Raw genomic sequence first — 26,312 nt, 5'->3', positions numbered from 1 at the left:
TGTGTGTGTGTGTGTGTGTGTGTGTGTGTGTGTGTGTGTGTGTGTGTGTGTGTGTGTGTGTGTGTGTGTGTGTGTGTGTGTGTGTGTGTGTGTGTGTGTGTGTGTGTGTGCAATAAAGAGAAGATTTGTTTTGGAATTTTGTGTTCCGTTTTTTCTTGGGCGGCCCTCAATCCAATATTGGGTACCTAAATTGGCCCTCACTCATCAAAACTTTGAGAACCCCTGCTCTAAGGCTATCGCTATTGGGTAATCCCCCTGCGCCCCCGCGCAGCACTGAAACACTTGTAGTCCACGCCCACCCGCAAGGTGGGCCCCACCCTCGGGCCTCCTTCCGGTATAAATAGGAAGGTGGCCCAGCAATCTGCTCCCATACAACATAACTTTTCTTTAGCTATTCGTAGAGCCAGTGGGGCCCCGCACTTAGAGGGCTGCGCCATTTACTCATAGAAGCTGGGGTTACATGGCGCGCCACATAGCAGGACAGCGCGCGCACCGGACAGAGGAGATTTAGAAAAATAACGGGGGTAAAAACCGCGCAAGACACTGTTCCTGGGATGACAGGAGTGTTTCTTGTATCCCATGGAACTGCTGGGGGGAGAGGCTTCTCTGTGAAGTGCCGTAATGGTCTTCATGGTGACGAGCCACGCCATCGCCGCCGCTGCCCGTGAGGCAAAAGGGCTGCGAGGGAGTTTCCACACGCTGCCTTTCACTCCGTCTCTCCTCATGAGGCGCGTACACGCCCAGGGGATGAGAGGTGTGTGCATGCTGTCCCCACGAGGCGTTATAACGGTGCTCGTGGTTATTATGACCGTGTGTAGGAGGCATATCTGGGACAGAGGAATGCCGCGAGCTCTGCAGTTTATAAACCAATAGGTTAAAACAGCAGGCTTCTGCAGCGAATGAACCACCTCTTGAGTGTCCCCCTGTTGGAAGAGACCCAGGGGTATCATCACGTGACCAGCTGACGCCAACGCCGAGCAGCTGCGTCACGGAGAGGGCTGTGTGGGTTGTGACACGCCGGAGGAGAGCTGTCAGTTCTTCCCCTCGCTGCCGCGAGAGTTGCGCTCTCATGCTGGCTGAGTTTAACTCCACTCCCAGATAAACGATTGTCTGAGAGTGAAGAGGACAGCTCTTCTTCCAATTTATTATGAAACCCAGGCTTTGACAGATGCGATATGAGATGTACCGTCTGTAAAGCGACTTCCTCCCTGGGGCGAGCCAGCAAATAGCAGGTCGTCCAGAGGAAACAAACTCTCATCCCTCCTCTGTGTAGTGGCTCCAGCCTTCTCTACACAAATGTGAGGAGCCAGGAAATATTCGAACGGCAGACGATTGTCTGGTCTGATATTCCCTGAATGGAAAACGCAGGAATTTCCTGTGTTTCGGGATGATGGGTACGTGGAAGTAGGCTATGCATCCTTCAGGTGGAAGTGAACCAGTCGTCCTGGTGAAAACATTCCAGCACCTGTTTGATCGTCAGCATGTGGAATACTGACAGATCCAGGATGTCTCATTCCCCCAGTCTTTTTCGGGATTAGAAAATTAACGGGAGTGAAAACCCCTGATTTTCCTCCCTTTGAGGAACCCTGGAAATATCCTCTTTCAACAGGAGTTCCAGCAGCTCGGATTGGAGCGCAAGACATAGCTTCTGGGAGGACAGGAGTGTTTCCTGTATCCCATTGAACTGTGGGGGTGGGGGAGAGGCGAACTGCAGGACGTATCCTCTGCTGATCAGCCTGCTCATCCATCTGTCCATCAGACACACGTGCTGCTACTCTGAGAAACACTCTAAGAGCGGGCGCACATGCTCGAGATGTTCTGTGGTCGTCATGGCAACGAGCCACGCCAGGGAGTCTCCACACGCTGCGTTTCACTCCGGCTCTCATCATGAGGCGTGTACACGCTCAGGGGATGAATGGAGGTGTGTGCAGTGCTGTCCACACGAGGCGTTATACTAGCGCTCATGGGTTTATTATGACCGTGTGTAGGAGGCGTATCTCGGACAGAGGAATGCCGCGAGCTCTGCAGGTTATTAACCGAGGTTAAAACGGGCAGGCTTCTGCAGCGAGCCCTGCTGGTAATCAACAGATTAGTGGCAGCCGGCTTAATTAGCGAGCTCTGCAGTTAATTAACCGATAGGTTAAAACCAGCAGGCTTCTGTAGCGAGCCCTGGCGCCGTGGCGCTGCGGGCGCTACCGCTGGGGGCACTCAGCCTGGAATACTGCTCATTCCCCCGTTCTGGCTTCTCTGTGATGTGCTGTAATGGTCGTCATGGTGACGAGCCACGCCATTGCCCTCGCCGCCGCTGCCCGTGAGGCGAAAGGGCTGCGAGGAAACCTCCACACGCTGCGTTTCACTCCGGCTGTCATCATGAGGCGTGTACACGCTCAGGGGATGAGTGGAGGTGTGTGCAGTGCTGTCCACATGAGGCGTTATACCGGCGCTCATGGGTTATGACCGTGTGTAGGAGGCGTATCTCGGACAGAGGAATGCCGCGAGCTCTGCAGGTTTATTAACCGATAGGTTAAAACCAGCAGGCTTCTGTAGGGAGCCCTGCTGCCTACTTAATCAACGGATTAGTGGCAGCCGGCTTAATTACCGGCTCCGCTTCCTCGGAGGCTCTCGCGGAGCCGACCAGGAGCGGGGGAGCCTCACTCCCATTTGACTCGCCGCCGGGAGATCCTGTCTCCGGGGTTGCAGGGGAGCGGAGACGTGGGACGGAGCCCCTGCAGCCGCCGGGGCGGTTGCTGTGGGCGTCTCTCCGCTTGCGGCCTCCTGTGGCCGGCGTGGACGCCGCGGCTGCTGCGGGCGTTGGTGCCGCTGTGGCAGCTCAGCCGACTGGAGCCAGCTGTATATGCTGGCGAATGCCGTCCACCTGTTCCTTCATGAACTGGGGTCCGAACAGCCCGTCCGGGCTGATTGGAGCGTCCAGAAGCACTTTTCTGGCCGTCTCCGTAACAGACGCCGCCGCGCTGTGTTGACGGAGAGGGGGAAAGCATGTTCGGCCGCCAAGCTGGCACCCTGCTCCGACTCTGTCTCCCCCGTCCGGGGGAGAGGAGGGAGGGGAGAACCGAACGGTGAACCGTGGAGGGAGGCGGGGCAGGAGTTGCTTCGGACTCCTGCCCGGCACTCTGCCCCAGGGACACGAGGCCCCGTCTGCGGGCTCGTAAGCCTGGACGGGCCAATCGTCCTCCTCGGCCACAGCAGCAAGAGTGTCCGCTCTCCGCTTCCTGTCGCCCGAGGGGAGACGAGAGCAGTGCATGCTACCTGCTGGTTTAGAGCCGCGTACGCGTGCTCTGACCCCCGGCAGGATTCGCATACTGCTTTTATCTCTGCAGGTCATAACTCATTATGAACCCAGAGCCACATGAGGGACAACCACGGACGCAGTTGTTGCTCATGATGATTCTCAATTGCTGTGCTTCAGTAACTGTGCTGGTTTGCTGAAAAAAAGAGGGAGCAGATTGCCGGGCCACCTTCCTATTTATACCGGAAGGAGGCCCGAGGGTGGGGCCCACTTTGCGGGTGGGCGTGGACTACAAGTGTTTCAGTGCTGCGCGGGGGCGCAGGGGGATTACCCAATAGCGATAGCCTTAGAGGGCGAAGCCATATACGAAATAGAACTGAGAGCAGACATTTCGCGAGTGCACAGAAACAGCCTGAGTGCTAGGAGAAGGTTTTAAGCTGGAACACAGGAAATCTGTAAACAGCAATATATCTGAGTGCAAGCGTACAGTTTGAGCCGAAGCAGAGCAAATCTAAGCGCAAGCAGGCCCTATTTGAGTGTGAGGACAGGGTTTGAGAGAAATAAATCAATAAAGTCTATCATTACCCTCTCTCGTCCGGGCGGTAGAAAGGAGCCCTCAGCCAGAGCAGCAGCAGCCAACAAGCTGACTGTTGCTATCTGTAAACTATGCCGCCGAAACATAATTTCAGCCAATCAGCGTCATCAGATCTGATGCTCAAAGGGCGCCCTGTCAGCGCCCTGGCCTGTGTGTCTGTGAGTTGTTTGGACTCGTATCCAAGGTGACGCTACAGTAGTTGTCTGCAGGTGGAAAATCCGGTGCTAGTGGATTGCCGGGGCTGTAGATGAACATGTACATGCTTATTGTAGTTGTAAGGGCAATGTCTGTGGCACCATGGAGCATATGTGTGGGCTGGACCTGTATTTTACAGGAAAGGAGTGAGCAGAGGGTCGAGTTGTCGATTCTTGTTCAGTTTTCATCTTCCTCACCCTCTCAGACTTTGAGTTGCGCGCGCTGCTAAAGAGACGCGCTACCATGGAAACCAAACAATGGTGTAGCTGTATTAAAGTCCGAGTGGAAACAGACGTGAGTAAATCTGATTTTGTCAGAAATCGGGAGAAATGTGGGAGTGTCCCGCGAAAATCTGGAGGGTTGGCAAGTAACACACACACACACACACACACACACACACACACACACACACACACACACACACACACACACACACACACACACACACACACACACACACACACACACACACACACACACACACACACTTCGTATTTAGTCTCCCGATTTTAAATGGGAATTAAATCATTTGAGTGTTCCCAAAGCACCAGTGTTCTGCAGTTTGTGTGGGCCTACTGTACTGTTGGACAGGAAGATTCATAGCTAACCACACTGAAGTTTATGGATTATCTCATATTTTTAAGCCTCAATTTGTCCCCCCCCCCTCTAACATCACCAGAAGTCATAATTTAAGGGGTCATTTCTCAAAAATTATTCCGGGGGGGCGATCCCCCGGACCGCCCTAGTATGGTTTTGTCACCATTTCCATAGCCCCACCAAAAATATTTTCCACCAGCCGCCACTGAAAGTATGCTCTCAAATATAAATACCACGCTCTTGAATAAAGATAGGGAATAACCCCCAGATTTGTGCCTGTAGCCATCAGGCTGAACAACAAGGGGTCAACAATGTTACTGGACATAAATACACACTGTTTCCACATCCATGCAAATATATATTACACACAGCATCTATTGCACGTCTGTCTGTCCTGGGAGAGGGATCCCTCCTCTGTTGCTCTCCCTGAGGTTTCTCCCATGTTCCCCTTTAAACTGTGGGGTTTTCTCCGGAAGTTTTTCCTTGTACGATGTGAGGGTCTAAGGACAGAGGGTGTCATATTGTCATATTGATATTCTGTACAAACTGTGAAGTCCACTGAGACAAATGTAACATTTGTGATATTGGGCTATATAAATAAACATTGATTGATTGATATATGTATATATGACCCAATATGTATATATGTTCATTTTCATTTTCATTCATTTCTTACTTCATAGTTTATATGACCCAATGTGTAGCTATATGCTCTTTTTTTTTTTTTTAACTCGTTTCTTATTTCATAGTTTTTCATCATTTGTATTTGTATCTTTGATTTTATTAATCTGTGTGAATCCCTCCTGTTTTTCATTCTTACTCTGTTGCTGTTTGAACTACTGAATTTCCGTTTAATAAAAGTCAATTTGATCAAAGTGGTTACTTTTCTTTGGCTGGGCAGTGTAGTTTTACACACAGTCTTATTTGACTCTCTCAGGACTTAAAACTGTTTTGTGGGGGCAGACCCCCACAAAGAAAAATATATGCACACACACTGGTCATCATTTTAACAGTTTTTTATGATCATCCATTCCGTAAGCAGAGCATCAAGTTGGCATGCCTATAACAGCTGAATGTGGTGATTACCATGTTGATTCAATAATGAGTACAGCCAAACTTGACAGTCTCTTCTCTGTCATTGTAGACCGCAAATGTGTGTGTTCGGTGTGTTTGTGTGTGTCCAACAATGGCATTTGTTTTCAAATGACCATGAACAGTAATTTACACACATCTGGCCAAATAGGTTATTATGGCTGGCAAACAATCCCAGGGGTCTCACCGACATTTCAGTTATATCAATATGTGTGTGGTCCTAATTTTTTTTAATTCTATCCTGGTTTTAAACTGTGTTAATATGTTCTGGATGCATATTGTCCTAATATTTGTTCAGGCTGTTACATACAATTAGCCACTGTTGACACCTATATTAGGCTATATTATATTAATATTTGTAAAGCGTAATTTTTTGTTTTAATTGTATCCTGGTTTTAAACGTTGTTAATATGTTTTGGATGCATATTGGTATTTCTTCAGGCTGTTAAATACAATATAGCCTCCGTTGCCACCTGGTGAGCAAATATTCAAATCAGTTAAAATTGACAATCGGTCCGCGTATTTTTTTATCCACCGGTCCTTGGCACAATAAAGGTTGGGAACCCCTGCTTTACACCACTGCGTGTCATTAAAATGCAACTATATCCATCATACCAAGTAAAAAAGAGACAGTAATGCGACTGTCATTACCCATTTTGTCTCTGACCAACGTGAACAACTTATATATATATATAGCCTACTATGGTCGATTCTTAAGTTCAATGTAGTACATTAAACCATGGGCGTAATTTCCACTGGGGACAGGGGGGACATGTCCCCCCCCACTTTTCAAAATCCCATTTGTGTCCCCCCCCACTTTTGAAATGAGTTTATTATTATTTTTGTACTCAAGCAGTCATCGTTACGGAGGAGTGCCTGTGTGTGTGTGGCACGAGCGCATCTTGTCAGAGAGAGATAGAAAGAGAGAGAGACAGAGACAGAGAGAGAGAGAGAGAGAGAGAGAGAGAGAGAGAGAGAGAGAGAGAGAGAGAGAGAGAGAGAGTTACGGAGGCATCTGGTGCTAGCTCAGAGCTAACGGAGATTAGAAGCTGTTTCAACAATACGGAGAAGAGGGAGAGTCCTCTCCTGTGGGACTGAGAGATAACGTCAGCTCAGGGAGGTAAAGGACTCTGAGCGATTAGATTGTAAACTTTAGTCTAAATTATCTCAATGGGTCTCAAACGGTTTGGTCATCTATGTAAACAAATATTTCCATCTATGTAATATTAGTTACACAATATATATAAGTATTTAAAATAAGTTAATAAATCCTTCCAATGTCAGTACAAAATAAAAAACACAGTTTGAAAGGGGAGTGATTAGTCAAATATGCATAAATAAAAAGAAAGAATGCAGACTAGGTAAGATAAAGATAGGAGAGAGGAGTATATCAATGATGTGTTATTGCTTGTGAGCATACTCTAATGGTTTTTTGATTATTGAAATATATACAGTTCTGTTTCATATGAGTGTTGAGAGCTGTATCCATACATCTCTTCATTTGTGCATCAGATTGATACATGTAGCTTGAATTTAAAGAAAAAAAATCTTCCCGGGGTGCATGCCCCCGGACCCCCCTAGAGGATGTGAGGTCATCACAAATAAAACAGGTTCACATGGATAGGATACTAGATAAGTGTGGACACTCATTATATATACTACACATTTTTCTTGGATTTGTTAACACTATAGTCCCTAATATATTTGTAGAAAGTCAGGACATGGAATTAAATTGAGAAAATGTTTCATTGTGGAGAACCCCCCGTTTTGTGTTCCCCCCACTTCTCAAACCAAAGTTACACCCTTGCATTAAACCAGGCCTATTCAACTGGCGGTCCGCAGCCAGATGCGGCCCAGAACCAACTCCCGAGTGGCCCAGCCTCCCGTAGCCAAATTCCTACACTAGTACAGACCATGAACGCAACACTCCGCGTTGCATAGAAACCACCAAACCAAAACGCAGCACGTTTTTTGAAAGTGCATCTAGTGGTGCTAGTAACGGTGGTCCTATGATAGCAACTCTAAAACATGTCTCTCTCAACTCCGAAGCGTAAACAGAGACAAAACGGTCATTGATCTTGTGGAGCAGATCCAAGTCAAGCTGGACCTTTTCGCGACCGACTTGAGCACGGGTCGGATGCTGCATTTTCCGACGCTCCCTAAACACAAATCACGGATGTGATGACAGATTTCATTGCGAGGTTGAAAGAGAACTTTGCCGGTCGATTGGATGGACTTGCTCTGCTCACAGAGGTGATGGGCTTTGCCAGAGACTCCTTCACTGTTGCAATAGAGGGGGACGTATCAACCAGAGCAAAGGAAGTGGTCCCCTGCATCGACAAGGGGAAATATACACTGGAACTTATTGACATGCAGCGCACTAACGGGCCAGCGAAGTTTTGGAGTGATGTCACAAAACAGCAGTTCCCTAACGTTCAGAAAGTAGCGATCTGTGTGCTCAGTATGTTTGGATCAACATACACATGTGAATCAAGCTTTTCACACATGAACTCAATCTAAAGTAGCACTCGCTGCTCATTGACTGACAGCACTCTTCACCAATGTCTTAGGATTGCATTGACATCCTATGAGCCAAAAATCACTGCTCTTGTTCAAAACAAAACATTTCCCTTCTCCCATTGAGAAAGTCAGCGATGACAAATCACAAATGAGGTGATAGTAAGCACCTAGTTTACTATAGTAGACGTGTAGTGTAGTATGCATTCATATGTTAGTTACCCATATCCCTTGTTATGGGTTTGTGTACTGAAGGGTTTGACAGTTCTTTCTGTATTCATTTAAATGCACTTTGTAATGTGTCTCGGTCAAATGTGACCAAAACGTATGATTTTTTTGTTATTACTTGAAAAGTGAAAAAATAGTATTGCTACAGTACTACCTCTTTGTGTTGCATTGGAGCTCTTTAGCTGTTTTTTTTGTATGTGAGGACATTTATTAAGACTGCTATTATTGTATTCAGTAAATGCACTTTGTGATGTGCCTGGTTCAAAAAAGATAATCTGAATATTTGACTTCTAAAGCAAACAAATGTAATGCTACAACTGTGCACTTTTTTTTCAGATTCTGTTAAATTAATGCTAATTTGTTGTGTTTTTATGCACTTTTTGACCTACCTTTGTTAGATGAACAATGAATAAAAATTGCATGTTTTTCATCACAGTAATATGTGTTGGTTTAAAATGTATCACCCGCTTTTTACAGGCCGCTGAATGTCTGGCCCAGCTGAATTTTGTAGTTATAAAATCTGGCCCAACTGAATGTGTAATTGAATAGCCCTGTGAACAGGGCTATTCAACCTGACATTGACATACTGTCAATGTCAGGTTTATAACATCACAATAACAGGGGCGGATCTAGACAAATATTCATGGGGTGGCAAGAGGGTAGCAGGAGAATTTGAGGGGTGGCATCCCCTGGCAGAAGTATATTCTGATTTAATCGCAGTCATATCAATCAATGTTAACTTGGAAAGCCACAATATTGATATTTTAACTCAATAACATTTGGTGACATTATTGTGGCACATCAGTAAAGCCTTAAATATAAATATATAAGGTGGCACACGTAATTTAATGAATTTTAACTGAATGAGTTGGTTTAACTCTTAGACCAGCAGGGGTACCAAATATGCAGACTGCTGCAATAAATACATTAATTAACTGTCTCATCGATGTGTGTATGAATATGATAATATTAACAATCATATTATTCCTATCAGCTGTCAATCACTGTTATGGTTCACATATTCAGTGTTATTATTAAATAAACTATTTTTTTTGGAGGAGTTAATGATGAACGTTCCTCAAGATGCTTGCTCACCCTCCTTCAAATTTGAAAGACCAGTAATTACTATCATAATTCAAAAGAATCAAAGGAACAGTTCAGCGCCCCACAACTTCATTGCAAACAGTTACAACCTTGACTTTACATCAGAAAGAACAAACATTAAAGAAATGACTAACTGCATCAGTTAGGGTTAAAAAACGTGTATTCAGCTAAAGCATACATCGCTGCAGTTATTATCCAGTGGAATGCCCGTACCTACTGGCCTAGTTAAATCAAAGTAGTTACTTTTTTTTGGCTGGACAGTGAAGTTTTACACACCTTCTTATTTGACTTTCTCAGGACTTGAAACTGTTTTTTGGGGGCAGACCCCCACAAAGAAGAAACATATATTTACACATGTAAGGTTATCATCTTAACAGTTTATTATTCTCATCGACTCATCCGTGAGCAGAGCATCAAGTTGGCATGCCTATAACAGCTGAATGTGGCGATTACCATCTTGATCAGCAAAACGCCACACAAACTTATTAAGATTTAAAGCTATGGTGCGTTTTGATTCAATGCTGAGTACAGCCAAACTTGAAAGGCTCTTCTCTGTCATAGTAGACCGCAAACAGTTGCGGCTCCAGAGTATTTGTGTTGGGTAATCTATGGTAGGGCTAACCCATACAGTGGTGGGGCTCAAGTCAGTATTTGCAATGTAATTACATACACGCTCCCCTTGACAGTGAAACGCCACGTGTGAGGTTTAGATTATTTCCCTGTCTCAATCCAAATTGAGCTGTAGGAAATAAAAAGGCACATTTGTCTTGTAGTAAATAAAAAGGGCGACCTGGAGCCAATCCTGCAATTTCCCCGCAGGTGAAAGAGTTGAAAACCCAACCCCTGCAGGGGGGTCTGGGGGGATTCTCCCCCAGGAGATTTTTTGAAATACTAAAATCAAATACACATTCTGGTGCTCTCTTAAGAAGAAAAATAAATAAATATATATTACTACAAGACGTATTTAAAAAAATGAATGTCATTTTAGTTTTTTGTTACTTTGTTCTGAAAGCTCAACCTGCTGCTCCTCACAGAGAGAAGAGGGAAGAGGCTGTGTGAATTACTTTACATTGTGAATATGGGTGGATAGTCCCCATTGTTCTGTGTGTCAAAATGAAAGACAGCCCACACACCTATCAATCATCAAATCGTGGGGTCTTATAGTTGTACCGATGTATATCTAGATGTACTACAGCAAAAATATTCTCTGTCGGGACTTCCTGCAACAACACCACGCCGTTATCGTGATTCTGATTGGCCAGAAGACATTATCAAAGATGTTCTATTGAGAAGACGATCACTACGTGACAAAAGTTTTCAAAACCGTTTCTAGTCTTCGGTATTTCCAGACAAGTGGCTACTGAAATCAATCTTATCATATTTCCAAGCTCGCGCCAGGGGGGGGAGGGGTTACAAGGCTCGCGTCTTGTGCTGCATTCACTTGCACTCGGACGTTAGAGATTTTCTCTCATAAATGTCCGATGAGCCACAACTTTTCCTTCAAAACAAAGCTTCCCCGTGTCACCCCGTAGAACCGCCACTGCACAATAACACAGTTTAGGTAGGCTAAATAACAACAAGCCAATGCACACGATAGCCTACCGTACCAACCAGAGTTGACATGTAACTTTATAAATTAACTTACCCACGACAAGGTGTAACAGAGTCAGGAGAGTAAGTATATTCTCGTTCATTGTTCGATGAAAACAGCAACAACTTAAAGTAAAAAGGGTATAAACAAGAAAACGTGTCACCGATCAGCCCGGTTCTGTTAAATGAATGAGAGAAAGTGTAAGGGAAAGTCAATCCTCGCTGCCGGTTTCCATCACAATTCGACCCAGAAAGGCAACACCCACTATGACGTTAAACTGGGCGTGTTTGACACAATGGTTTGAATAGAGAAGCTGGAAGGTGTCAAATTAGTTCCATTACATTTGTTGAGACAAATGCAAAACACAAATCAAATAATGAGATCTGAGTACTTCTACCTTTACTAAAGTACAATATTTGAGTAGCCTACTTCTACTTTTACTCAAGTAGACTACAAGATCTGAGTACTTCTACTTTTACTTAAGTAGAAGATCTGAGTACTTCTACTTCTACCACTTTCTTTAACATGTGGGGAGAGTAACTGCAATGGAAAGTCCTGAATTAAAGAGTATTGAGTAGTCTCCCTGCAGTTCAACCTGTAGTCTCTGAGTTCAATAAGCACAGATATGAAGGTTTTCAGCAGAGAATACACGAGCCCTCCTAAAATCATCAATTAAATAATGAACTGCATCTTCTTCAATATTATTCCCCCTACTTAGGTTTATATAACATAATAATATATATAATCAAATGAAAGTATCAGTAAGATTATTACTAAGAAACTGTGAGAGAAGTCCACATGTTGAAAGCTTAGTGAAAATGGGCGGAGACGAGGCTTGATTGAATTGATTGAAAAGTTTATTAACAGCTTGTAGATTGGGTACAGTACAGTACAGCTCAAAACATACAATTGTTAAGGGGATGCAGACCAGAGAAAGACTTTCGTCTTGTTTACATCAGGGTCCCCCATTTCCAATTCATCATATCATTTAAGACATATAAGACATATTTGACATACAGATGGCTTATTTACAATTTACATACAGGTGGTTTTTTACATGCAGATGGCTTATTTACAAATTTCATTTTAGATTTCGTCCTAATACATCCTAACCGGACATTTAAGACATACCAAGTCTACAGATATACAGTTAGTAACAGAGTCTAAAATGCAAGTACATACATAGATGGGGGGGGGAAGCTGTCCATTGTACGACAGGTTGAGATTTGTACCATTACCGGAGCCAGTTTTGCAATGCTCTCCCCCGAAGATGCTCTTTAAGAGAGGTTTTGAAGGTAAGTATAGTTTTACTTTCCTTTACAGTAGTGGGAAGAACGTTCCACCTTGATGTGGCATAATTGCGAAACGTGTATTCCCCTTTTTTTTGTGCCAAATCTGGGTTTTACATGATTTGTGGAGCTCCCTCTGGTGTTATGATCATGGTATTCCTTGACCTTTGGGAAGAATTTTGACATGTACATGGGTACCATAGAGGTGTAGTGGATCTTGTAGACCAGGCCCATTGCAAGTAGCTGTACTCTGTCGTCTACTCTAAGCCATCCTAGGTTGTCAAAGTGGGCAGAGGTGAGGTGGGTTCTAGATGAAAGGTCAAGCAGTAGTCTGACCAGGCCCCTTCAGTTTGGCTGATTTCTTAGGCTTTCGCGGATAGCGTGGGTTAGGCGGGGGGTTGCATACAGGTCGAATACTCCAAAAATCAGCTCGTGCACCGGAGTCGTATTCGTCATGTGGTGGTACCCATGAATAGATAAGAGTTACCAAGTCCAAAATGCTTGATCGTCACGTGGTTCAGAGAGACTCAGAAAGTTCCCGGAAGTTCGTGGCGGGCCATTTGAATGCATTAATGACAGGAGATATAACTGCCATTTTTGGTAGGCCTAATTAGTGGTCAATAAAGGTTTTGATTTGCAATATTTATACAACATATCGATATGTGTATGTAGTTACATCAATATGTTTTAAACAAAAAAAGTAAAATTCGCTAATATTTGAGGATTAAGATAAAATAAGAAGTAGCCTACTTTATTGATACCACAATTGGGGAAATGTTTACGCTGCAGCAGCAAAAGACAAGGCATTCTACATTAGACAGTTCAAAGACTAGAATTAAACAATCGAAAATGTAAACATCTTAAATAGAATTAAAATAGTATTAAAACAAGTAGAAAATATACATAGATAGTGTGAACAGCTATCTGACCTGCCTTATTAACATGTACATGTTAGGCTAACGTTGCCTTGGTTACAGAGCCTGTTGCTGTTGTTTATTGCTTTGAATTCTTTAAAACAAATATTATCTTCTTAAACCTGTATGGTAGTCAAGAACATCACATCCTAATGTTTATTGATATATTTAGAGGGAGGGTATGGGAAGGAAGGTTTCAACAATTCTGATTAGATACATTTCTACCATTTCTTTAATTCATGGTGGTTTCAGTAATCCCATGGTAATTAAGGACTAAGTAGTCTAAATGACTAATGTAATGTTTATGACTTTCAGAAAGGACAGGAGACCCACAGGTGACTATCAAAGGACTAGCAGCAGCAGCAGCAGCATGATGATGATGTTAAATGTGTTGTTTTAGGAACATCCATTGTAAATAAATGGAATTCAATAAATATTGAATAGCATATCATGCAGTTTGTCTGTGCCTTTTCCTCCGTGTTGTCCTGGCATATCGTCTCCCCCATGGTTTGCTGTGCTGTCTAGGGATGCTCCAATCGCTCAGAGAAGGAGTACGAGTGTAAAGTTTCCCCACTGACACAGAGGAGGAAAGAATGGCTGGCTCAAGTCAGCAGGAGCAATTTAACTATCACAAAAGACAACAGCAACAACATATGTGAGGTAATCATATTTTTCACAAAACGAAGACCACACCATTGGGAGTTATAACGTCTGGTTTAATAAAAATAAGGAACAGGGAGAGGCTTGCAAAACTCTGGTTTAAAAACAAACATAGTACAACATTCAAAACAAATCAAATCCAACAACAGGTCAATAAAAAGAGAAAAAGGTCCAAAGCAGATTTCTGGTAAGTAGTATAAAACTTTATTGAAACGGCTCCTTCATATTGGACATGTTTAAGAATAAAGGCAGTTTTGACAGGTTCAAATAGAGCTGCATTAACAAAGCCACAAACAGTTATTTACACAGATAGCAAAAACAAATGAGGACATAAAGAAACATTCAGAAAAAACAAACAACCAGCCTGTCCAACTATCATCAGTCAGTTTGTGCAGACCACCAGGAATACAGAGGAGTAAACCCCCAAATATCTGGAAGTGATCACATGACCAGAACTCTGTGTGTTCTACATGAACAGATTGGATCCAGTCTGCAGTCTGAGTGTTACACAGCGGCTTCAGAGAGTCCCTCAGAGAAGAATCAGAGGAGAGAGAGAGAGAATAACTCTGACATCATTCACTAAAACCTGTTATTATTTAAAGAGACTATACACCGGACACTTTATGAGGAACTCCAGGGGGTCCAAACTTTCTTCACTGAGGGCCACAAACAGAAGCACATGAAGCACTGGGCCCCTCACTAGAGATCAGGTTGCCTCATAAGTTAGTAAATCAATCAAATGATGACTTTGACTTGATACTTAAATATGCTTTGAGAAAACACAAACAGCCTAAAACCCCAGCTCTCCGTAGGGTTTCATTTATCTTGTTAAAGCGTTGGCAGCTCATTCCCTCAAACGGAGCCTCTGATTATAATAAGGGGAAATATGAAGGGTCTCTTTCAAGCTTATTGGGCAGAGAAGTTATTGGGCTGTTTTTATTATTAGCTACGATTTGTTAGAAAATGTTCTCAACTTGAATTGACTGAATGTATTTGAAATATGGGATTATTATTAATACAAGAATAATACTGAGGAATAACTGTTTACATATATTTTAGAAGTACAGAATAAGAAAAGCATAAGTTTCATGTTTGATAAGAAAAGATGGAGCTTTATTAATCCCCGTGGGGAAATGCAGAGTTCAAACAGCAACAGGGTGAGAATGAAAAACAGGACGGCACAGATTCAGATTAAAACAATTTAGAATCAAATCAAAGATACAAATAAAAATGATAGAAAACTGAAATAAGAGATTAAATAAAATGAATATATATACACACACACACACATACACATGTTGGGTCATATATACATATTAGACATATTTACATGAATGTGTAGAAACAGTGTGTTTGATGTCCAGTAATTGTGATCCTGTAACCCTTCTTTCAGAGTTTTTAAAAAATGTTTGGAAGATTGATTTAAGACATCAGGGTGTATGCAGGAATCCTGAAGTCAAATGTAAAACCTTTTTTAAGACCCTTTCCGTACACTTTAAGACCTCATCGCCACTTTGAGTTCTAACCGGTTACCTTGGCGACACACCTTACCTCACATTGACTATATACAGTATTGATTGTCCTTCCTCCTTATCTTCCAACCATTTGGACGCAAACTTGCATTTCCCCCTAACGATGTTGTTTAACAACCGGCGTAAACGGACCTTCGCACGCTATCAAGCAGTGAGCGTGCGATGTCCTCTTCAGATGACGTCACATCCAACGGGATGCCATCAATAAACTACACAGAATCACACTACACACCTACGCAATGATTACATTCAGGCAGACTGTAGAATACAACCTCTTTGGACCATTGATATACTTATTGAAAACAAGCTACAAAACGTAATACCTTGGAAAATGCAGTTTAATACTTTTTAATAGCCTTCATTTTCGCTAAATTGATTTATCAACTTTTAATACTTCTTAAGACCCCGCGGACACCCTGGTTATGTATCACAATATTTTCATAATTACAGATATCATCATTGTGATGAAACTGGAGGACTTATATTTGTTGTTTTTATAAAAATATTTACACTATGACATATGACAGGTAATGCTAGTTTGTGAATGACATGATTTCAATGTAATGCTGCTTTAAAAACATGGAAGAGAGAACACACTCACATATCATGAATCCAACGTGATACCTCGTCTGTCACAATATAGATGTGATATTCATTGATGGCCCAGCCCTTTGTTTGTCAGGGGAATAGAAAGGTCTATTCTGCCTTGATTGACCCTTTAATAGACCGTATCTGATGGTTGATTGTTGCTGTCTGTGACCTTTGACCCCACCAGGCCTTCTTCTGCAGCGCTCTGCTGATCTCCCTCTGAGGTCTTCGGCTCTCCTTCTTTCTTACAAATCGCTGTGAAAACATTAAACACAGTTTTAGAGACTTCATACAATTAAGGACAGGTTGTGTGTTCTGAGGCCCTGTTCTGCTCTCTGGGGTCTCCCTCTCCTGCAGTTCTTCAGGTTTCAGTGCATGTAAATGGTCTGCAAAGGCTACAATCCCTGTGCTCCCTCAGAGGGAGTTTCTCTCCTAAGCCATTGCCTTGTATTCTGATATTGGATACTGTTTGTTTTACTTTAAATCATATTATACATTTGTATTAGATAATCATCTAAATCTAAAAAGTAACTAAAGTTTTCAAATAACAATATCATTATATTAAATATATAATATAACAATATCATTATTTTGAATGTAGTGGAGTAGAAGTATAGAGTAGCATAAACTGAAAACACTCAGATAAAGTACCTCCAACATGTTCTTAAGTACAGTAAGTCCATTTGTAACTTTCCACCACTCACAGACACACATTTGCACAAAGCTTGTTGATCTGTTCACACAAATGATATTGAGACAGATCTGAGAACAGATTTCTGCCCCTGCTGTTACAGAGTTGTTTGCATCTTATAATTATCTATACATTCTGTTCTTATATCTTATTATATTTACATGTATATAGACTCATGCATTTACTCGGTCACCTACAACATTCTGTTCATTATTTAGCCTCTTGCATTTATTTATTGTTGACATGTATATAGTTTACTTCATCTGCATTACTTTGGTCTCGCAACATTACCTGCTCTATTTGTATCTTTTAATTAGTTGTACTGTTTCATGTCTTATATAACTATGATGCATTGCCCTTTCTACACTGTAGCTACTGTGCATGCAGTGCACTGGTCATCAGGGCCACAGCCCCACCTAGTGTCAGCAAAAAGTAATTCAAATAATAATTTTAAAAAGCAAAATAAATCCTAAAATATATTTTAAGATCAAGTGTAATCATCTGATTCGTCTGTAAATTGCTGTTTTAGTCTGCGTTCCTCTAATTAGTGTCTACAGCAGGGGTGGGGAAGCTTTTTCCTCTCAAGGGCCATTTCAATTGTTACAACATCCTCCGAGGGCCGTACAAATGATTGACCTCAACGTCTACTTAAAAATACTAAAATCACAGCCGATTCATTTTGCCTTTCTTTCATGCTGTGCAAAGAAAAAGCAACCTCTTAATCCAGATACGGTTGTGGCATGACCACCAACACTTTCATTCTTTTGCGGTCTAGATTTCTTATTTTTTTTGTGTGTGTTTATAAATGACCTCGAGGGCCGTACCAAATGGTCTCGCGTTCCGTATACGGCCCGGAGGTTCCCCACCCCTGGTCTAAGTGAACGTGTGCTGTAAAAACTACACTGCGCATGCTCAGAGTATTTTTCTAATCAATGTGTTCGGCAAAAAAATAATCACCATAGGGCAAAGTGCTGACATACCTACCAAACGTCATGTCATAATTCAGAGAGCTGATTGGCTGTAAGTATGTGTGCCGCGAAAAGTGAAGTTGTAGTGTAGACGAGAGAGAGCAGCGTATAGCGATTCAAATCAATAAAACGGAAAGAAAATGAATGAAGCTGACCGTCTACTTCAGCTTTGGTAAGTTCATTTGATGTCATATCTTTTGTTGATCTTCTGTGTTTTGCCTACAGGCTATTGCTCTGCTGGATCCAGGCCCATCGGGACGAATCCCGATGGGCCGGTACTGAAGTGGGCCGGTCGGACGATGTGGGCCGGACATTATAAATGGCCCGCTGGCCCGGAAGCACTATTTAGACACCCCGGGCCAACATAACGTACTTTCCACTTGCCCGCTCGGGCCACAAAAATATTGCTTTAAAAAATGTTTCCTGGGGTATTGGTATTTTGACTAGCAATTTAGTTAAATGGTTTCGTTTATCAACGCTACAACATAGCGTTCCGTGAGTCGGTTGTCGTTGTTGGGTGAAAAGCAAACAGCTGTTTGCTGCGGAGCACAGCGCGAGCAGGCTCCCGTGAGCGCGCTCCTTCACTGCAGACTATCGCCCACCTAACCATTCGCCAACATTTTTTAAATACCAGCGGTAACCGGCCAAGCGCCGGGAAAAAAAACTATCTTCAAATAAAAGAAAGTCACCGGAGGAGTTAAAGGAGAGTGACAGGGAGCATGAGAAGAAGGAGAGAAAGTTTTAGGCAGCTTGATCGATGGAGTTGGCTTCTCGTGGTGCAGTGACGCGTGCTAAAACCCTTTAATAATCTATCGATTAGATTTATGATTCGAAAATTATAAAAGTAGGGTAGACATGTGGAGATTATCCGGGTGAACAAAACGTGCATTTATCAAACAGGTTTGTTTTCCACAGACCTTATTTCCAGCTACGTATGTTCTAAAAACCCTTTGGAGAAATCCCATTGCTTTTTTTCGAGGGAACCAGCAGCTTACTTCCTGGTTTAGGACGCGTCACTGCACCTCTCAATATGATGCCAATATAAACAAGGTCTTCTGTCGGCTCTGTACATCAATGCCGACCTATGCTGACAAGTAAGTGAAGAGTAGACAATATAAAGGTATTGCCGGAAATTAGTATTCTCGTCCGTGTCCGACACATTCTCACTCCCAACTCGTCCTATATGTCAGGATCCCTTGGCGTCCCTATCAACGCAGTGGGGGGCCCTTTAGCGTTGATGTTCAACTATCAGGGAGTCCCATTGAATTGCATAGAGCGACGCGACGCGACACTTCCCCCCCCCTCCCTCTCTCTATCCTATCGGAACCATGGATAGCTAGCCATTTGTTTACGTGTTTAAAAAAGCACCAGAAGCATGCATATATATATATATATATAAACATCTACATTTTTCGTGCCCCACCACTTTTGTAAATATAAAAACGCCACTGTGTGCATGTGACGAGAAAGCCTTTGAATCTTGAAATGATATTTGGATGAAGTTGTGGTTCAATGTTTTTCGGCAGCGCAGCACCTCTGCATGCAAGGCACTGATATTTCCAGTGATGGTTAATGATCACTTCACAAGGAGGGCTTGATCAGAAACAATATTCTAACATTAGAAACCCTATCCTCTAAAGAGAGTGAAATAAAAACATTTCAGTCAGAGGTCAGCACACTGCTAGAGACGATGCAGAGGGATTATTTAGTAAGAGTCAATACATGGGCTTTAGGAAATCCTACCCTACGTCCATTAAAGTTCAGAGTTTCAGTAAGATTCACAAAACTGATAATACAATTCTTTAGAGCAGGAACTTACGGATCACTCCACGTTTCACCAGAATCCAAACAACAGCAGTAACGACAGCAAAAGGAATTAGGACACAGGGGAGGACAGTTTTCCAGACATCTGCAGCTGAAAGTTGAAACAAGGGCAGAATCAGAGGTGGTTCAGAGTTTCAGTAAGTTTCCCAAAACTGATAATACAGTTCTTTAGAGCAGGAACTTACGGATCACTCCATGTTTCCAAGCGACAACCAGCATGATAGTGAGAGCAACAGCAGCAAGAATTAGGAAACAGGGGAGGACAATTTTCAGGCCATCATTCGTCTTCTCTGCAGCATCTGAAGGAATATCACACACAGTTGAGATTTGAGGAATACCTTCAGAAAAAGTCATGCTTTTGATCTGCTTTAGAGGCTGAAACTCAGGACAAATAAATACTAAAAACGTACTCAAAAATCTAACTGATGCCGGGGCACCAGATAGCAAATCGTACGCAGCTAATAATCTTTTTTATATGCAGTTTATTCCAATGATCCAAAGCACAATGAACAACAACCTTTACCTACTTCCTCCCTGCTGCCTTCCCTGGTAAAGAAGATACTATGCCCTTTCTGGTTTCCTCTGCCTGTCTCCAATCAATTCCTAAATAACCCGGTCTAAATCACGCATGAACAACTACTGATTACTCTGATTACCTTAAATAATCACACAAAATAAATTATTAATTTACTTTAAAACAAAACACAGCAAGATAATAAATCAAAGAAAACCTCCAACATGATTTATATATCTTTCTGAAGACAGACTGGTATTTATTTCTTAAAAAACAGTCAATTCTTTTTATTTTTGTTCTCAGAAACCACGTGAAGCTGCTATTTTAAATATTTAAACTTAGTGTTAAAGTGGTTTGTTTGTACCTTAAGTTGTGTCATTTGATAACTGCTTCTTGATAGATGATCAGATGTACTGTGATATCAGATCTTAGAGATATTGCTCGCCCTAAATCTATAGTGCGAGGCTCCGACATTCATGTTGAGAGAGAAGTGAATCAGAGGCAATTTGAATGCAATAATTAAAGAGACCTTTACCAGGATCTCCTTCAGCTGGAGGGCCAGGTGATGTGCGGGAGTCGTTTCTCTTGTTCCTCGTCTGCTCGTCTTTGGGTGCTGTTAAAGTAAAATAAAAAGACAAAAATGTTCTTAGAACTCGGAGAAAAACCCCAGAACAAAATGTGTTCTTTAAAGCTGTGTGTGTCCATCTGCCCCGAGATGTGAAACGTTAAAAACATAGATACATGTAGTTAAAGAAAATAAATTAATTAGTGAGAAAAGTCCATTTTTAACAGGTGCCTTTAAATTATACTCGTCACAGTATAAAAATTCAGCAATATCTTAATAATTGCTGACATCGGGCTGATTCGTCGGTGCGTCCCTAATAATAAGGAAGTTTAAAATAACCGGAACACGGTACGGACAGTCTCAGTGTTTAAAGACTGCTTAGGGGAAAATTAAATGGGAAGAACTTTAACCCTAACCGGACAGTAAACACTCTGACGTCATTTTATATGTCCAGATCTGACATGTTAAATGTTGGGAAAATACTGAATGTCCTCCTTTAATATCAGAGTCACATGATAATAAAGGTATCCCAACTGTAGCTGTGAACATGACAGGATGTGTGATGACCTAGAAGAGCATCAGGACTGTTTGAGGCATATGATAGCTATGTGATTAACATGATGATTCAGCCTCTATGGAGAGAGATATATGACAAGCATGATCATTTCTGACGTGGAGCTAATCTGAAACATTGAATACTGCTTTCTATTCCTCCATCTTGGGACTGTGGAACTCCCTCTCTTGGATATCAGCATGTGAAGGACACTGTTCAGGAACTAGTTGATGCTCTGTATGTGATGACTACTTCCATTCTGGAGAGGATCACAGATACATGGATCCTGAGATTGAAGCTCAAGCCGGGGACCAGTGAGATTTCTCTAACATTAAGTTTCCGTATTGAACTCAGTGTGCTTACCAACGATGAGTTCGACAGAACACTTCAACTCCAAAGGGTCGTCGTGGCCTGCAAGCTTTCCAAAGACGACACCTTCGTAGTTTCCGCTGTCAGACGGAGTCACATTGGAGATGTTCACCAGCAGGATTCCTCTGGCCAGGTCCTCCAGGCTCACAGAAGTCCTGAGTGCGTATTGAGCATCTGCTGCGTCAGGATCAATCCATCCTTCATGTCGAGAGAAGATGACAGTCTTGGTGTCGTTAACTTTCCAGTCCAATGCTTTAGGGGTGAAGTTTTCGGGGCGATTGAAGCGACACCAGACTGCAGCGTTTTCTCCAGAAACCGCCTGGATCATCCGAGGGCTGGCAGGACGAGGCGCTGCTGGGAAACAAAGGTAACAACTTTTACACTTCTGAAGATTTACAGTACGTCCAAACAAGTCAAATAACATGTAAAACATTCAGACATTAAGGTCGCATTCACACCTAAAAGTCGCTTCTCTGGTACGCACCAGACGACAGTTTATTTCATGGTTTCATTTTTCAGAAGGTTCGGTTTGCGTTCACGGGCAAAACTCAAACCGAGTATAAACTTTAAACACAAGTCATGTGCTCGGAAATACTGTTCAACAGTTGGTCAGACATTAAGGGGGCAGGAATTTTATACCCTTTCCATACATTTTACTTAGGAGCAGGGCCGTGGGAAGTAGGGGTGCTGAGGGTGCTGCAGCACCCCCTGGTGGAGGACAGGGGATCTGCACTTCCACAAGATATAATACAAAAAAAACGAATTTTCAGCCTTGATGTAACAAGATTTATAATTAAGTAAAGATAACACCCTTTTCACCCCGGTTACATTTTCCATTTGCCCTGTACGATGGGCGCTGTAAGTGATGAAAGTGGGGGATGTTGGCTTAGCAGGCGCCCGCAGCTCACAGCCAAAGTGAGAGAGATAGAGATAGATAGATAGATAGAGAGGGGGGGTGCACCGGTACCGGCGGGGATTGTTGTTAGCTTCTGCTGCGCCAACGGATATAAGAAGCTGTTTCTACAATAATGTGGAGAGAGAGTTCTGTCCTGTCAGACTGAGAGGCTCAGTGAGGTAAAGCACTCTGAGGGTTTAGATAGTTCACTTTAGTCTAAGTTATCTCAGTGGGTCTCAAACGTTTTGATCACAATTTATATAAACAAATACTTCAAAGGGACACCTTTATAATTATTAGGATAAAGGCAAATCTCTGCAATTTCTACGGTAGCTTTGGAGCATCGGCAGGTTATTTTCATGCTGCTGTTAATCTGGAGAGCATATCATCATCAGACTCTAGCAGACTGATGATTATATAATCAGAAGACGTGCGTTATAACATATAATGAGACGTTCTGCAGTCAGGAGGAGGTTTCACCGACGACAGATGGCTCTGACTTTCATGTGTAGTTTTTAGTTTGATAGATGTTTTTACTTTACACCACACTGGTCAACACTTCATTCTGCTTCACTCTTTCGCTAAAGATTTTGAAGACATCCGTGTTCTTGTGACTCTTAAATACTACGCTTCCTGTGTTTTGGGGCGGACTGCGTTCACACCAGCGATGATCCGCCCCAGAGTTCACTAGCAAGCGGTCCGAGAACACCTCTTTTAGGACCAGAGTCCGGTTGTTTAGTTCACTTCAGAGGTCTCAGACTGCGTTCACACCGACCCAAACGAACCGCACCAAGCGGGTAAACACACCAGGGTTCAACCGGACTCAACACGGCTGGTGTGAATGCGAACTCAGACACAGTAGAAAATGACATTTAAAAATAGTCACTAAGGAGCCAGAAAACAGGATCAAATACAATTTCAGCTGAATATCAATATATTGTCCAGCTTTAGCTCCATCTCTTGTCCCGAGATCCACTTTGATAGTCGAGATGCACTCTCCACACACAACAACAACAACAGGTGCTGCAATCTCTTTCCTGCATTTCAATCATCTCAGCTACAGAGTTTTATTTGCTTTTCGCCTGTTATGAATATGTGAAACAAGCACAATGCATAAGCATATTGCATATTCTGTATATTCTGTAAAGTCATGTCTTCTAATGTAATTAAGATAAACCTTTGAAATGCAAAGTAAGGGTTCAAATAAGGGTTTAGTTAACGTGCCATGATTCAAATGAAACAAATCCAACATACCAAGCAAAAAACACAGTAATGGTGACTGTAATTCACCATTTTATCTCTGACCAACGTCAAAAACCTCATAAACACAATCTATGGAGCGACAGTAAAAGTTCTCATTGTGCAGATTGGTCCATTTCAGAATAATATATATGATATGTTTTATAATGATTGATCATGAAAGTGTTCTCAAAGCTGGTAAAGGTGCAGCTAGTTTGAATGACTTTGTATACTCCATCAACTACAAAATTCTGGTCCTCACCTACAAAGCACTCCACCATTTGGCCCCCCCTTATCTCACTCCTTATCAACCCCCACGGTCCCTCAGATCCACCGCAGCCGGACTCCTATCCATTCCCACATCCACACTGCAGCTTTGGGGACAGAGCCTTCTCAGTGGCAGCTCCTAGGCTCTGGAATTCCCTCCCCCAAGATCTCCGTGACTCTGAGTCCCTCAGTCCCGCCTCAAAACCCATCTTTTCAACTCTGTCTACCAATAAGCCCCCCCCCCTCTCAATCAACTTCCTCTTGACTGCCTTTTTATTTTTTTTATTTTACTATACTTACTTGTTTGCCTGTCCTTATTTGTCTACCCTCCCTCATATTGTAAAGCGTCTTTGAGTTGTGAAAAGCGCTATATACATAAAATGCATTATTATACTGCAGGGTAGCTTGTGGATTTGCTCCAGGTGGAACTAAAGTCTGATTTAACACTTGATTATATTTCACATCATTCATCCACATCTGTAAAGTAACTAAAGGTATTAAATACATGAAGTGGAGTAAAAGTACACCATTTACCTCTGAACTGTAGTGGAGTAAAAGTTGCAACAAATGAAATACTCAAGAGCAAGTCGCTACACATTGTAGTAAAGTACAGTACTTAAAATGTAAATGTACTTTTACACCACTGCGTGTCATTAAAAAATGCAACTATATCCAACATAGGCTACCAAGTAAAAAAGAGGCAGTAATGGCGACTGTCATTACCCATTTTGTCTCTGACCAACGTGAACAACTTATATATATAATCTATGGTCGATTCTTAAATTCAAAGTAGTACATTACACACTTGAACAGAGCGCATACTGTCAATGTCAGGTTTATAACATCACAATAACACAGTTTTGGCGCTACCGCACCAACCAGAGTTGACATGTAACTTTATAAATTAACTTACCCACGACAAGGTGTAAAAGATACAGGAGAGTAAGTATATTCTCGCTCATTATTAGATCAAAACAGCGACAACTTAAAGTAGAAAGGGTATAAACAAGAAAACGTGTTGCCGATGAGCCCGGTTCAGTTGAATGGATGAGAGCAAGTTTTCCGCGGGGCATTTAAAGGTAAAATGCCTCGGGGGAAGAGGAGCCGAGTGAGTCTTATACAGAACACCTTTTTTAAATGGGTCTTCTTTCTTAAACACAGATAATCAAATAAAAGCTGGTTTTCCTTAAACAAGTTAACATAAAAGCAACTACAGTGTGTCTTTTTAATAGCTTGTTTCCTTATTAGAGGTTGTAGTATATAGTGCATATAGTGCCGCGCGCAGTTATACACCACTCCCGACACAAGGTAGTGCGGCGCGCAGTTAAAGGGCGGAGGCGTAAGTTGTGAAGAAACATTTGGAATTAGAAACCTGTGTTATGGTTACAGTAAGAGTAGCGGTACATCATGGTAGTGTGATGGTGCATTTATAGGGCGGCGCGCAGTTACGGAAGTTGTGAAGAAAACGGTGTCTGTTACAGTAAAAAGTCCAGCATTCAAAATGTTCCTCAAGTAAATTAGAAAAGTATTATCATCAAAATATAGTTAAAGTAGAGACATTAAAAGTAGACATAGTGCAGATTGGTCCATTTCAGAATAATATATATGATATGTTTAGTTTTTATAATGATTGATCAAGTGTTCTCAAAGCTGGTAAAGGAGCAGCTAGTTTGAATGACTTTGTATACTGGAGGGTAGCTTGTGAATTTACTCCAGATGGAACTAAAGTCTGATTCAACACAAGGAAATATTAATGAGCAAGTACCTATAAATTGTAGTAAAATACAGTACTTGAGTAAATGTACTTTACACCACTGCGTGTCATCATTAAAATGTAACTATATCCATCATACCAAGTAAAAAAACCTACAGTAATGGCGACTGTCATTATTGCCCATTTTGTCTCTATGATCGATTCAAAGTAGTACATTAAACACTTGAACAGAGCGCATACTGTCAATGTCAGGTTTATAACATCACAATAACACGTTTTATGTAAATATATAATAAGGTATATACAAGAACACGTGACACCGCTCAGCCGGGTACATCCGGGTATTTCGGTGCCGACGTGCAGGCGTGAGTTTCCCCCGCGCAGGATTTGAGAAACAAAACCTCGCGGGGAAACAAACCCTCGCGGGAGAATCGGAAGTCTCGGCTTATCCAGAACCTCTTTTTACATTCTTCAAAAATAAATACTTTAGTTTCAACATTTGTCAAGTAAAAGTACTCAGATCTTGTACTTGAGTAAAAGTAGAAGTACTCACATCTTGAGTAA

The 26,312-nt window shown here is 42.3% G+C and overlaps 1 protein-coding gene across 3 annotated transcripts; it reads right to left on the bottom strand.

The window, feature by feature from the left end:
* Positions 1-15,113: 15,113 nt before the first annotated feature.
* Positions 15,114-25,082, bottom strand: LOC307036624 (uncharacterized protein). 3 transcript variants are annotated; one of them, XM_079677104.1, is made up of 6 exons: positions 24,948-25,082; positions 21,628-21,987; positions 20,676-20,759; positions 19,818-19,931; positions 19,628-19,723; positions 15,114-16,404 (listed from the first exon to the last, which is right to left on the bottom strand). In XM_079677104.1, exons 1-6 carry the CDS (start codon positions 24,994-24,996, stop codon positions 16,280-16,282), a joined length of 828 nt encoding a protein of 275 aa, XP_079533230.1. In that variant the 5' UTR covers positions 24,997-25,082; the 3' UTR covers positions 15,114-16,279. The 3 variants fall into 3 exon arrangements, with proteins under 3 accessions (XP_079533230.1, XP_079533232.1, XP_079533231.1); XM_079677106.1 differs by having other exon boundaries at positions 20,682-20,759; XM_079677105.1 differs by having other exon boundaries at positions 21,628-21,984; positions 24,948-25,081.
* Positions 25,083-26,312: the final 1,230 nt, after the last annotated feature.

Source organism: Notothenia rossii (assembly GCF_949606895.1).
Source record: "Notothenia rossii genome assembly, chromosome: 1".
Lineage (NCBI taxonomy): Eukaryota > Metazoa > Chordata > Actinopteri > Perciformes > Nototheniidae > Notothenia > Notothenia rossii.
Note: the sequence above shows the minus strand (reverse complement) of the source record. Positions and strands in the feature narration are given on the sequence as shown.

Coding starts and splice junctions, on each gene's coding strand:
- LOC307036624 (XM_079677104.1), bottom strand. CDS start 24,996: ATGAGCGAGAATATACTTACTCTCCTGTATCTTTTACACCTTGTCGTG. Junction 19,724..19,817: donor TTGGAAACATGGAGTGATCC/GTAAGTTCCTGC, acceptor TTCAACTTTCAG/CTGCAGATGTCTGGAAAACT. Junction 16,405..19,627: donor GGTGAAACGTGGAGTGATCC/GTAAGTTCCTGC, acceptor ATGTTTTCACAG/CGATTTGTAAGAAAGAAGGA.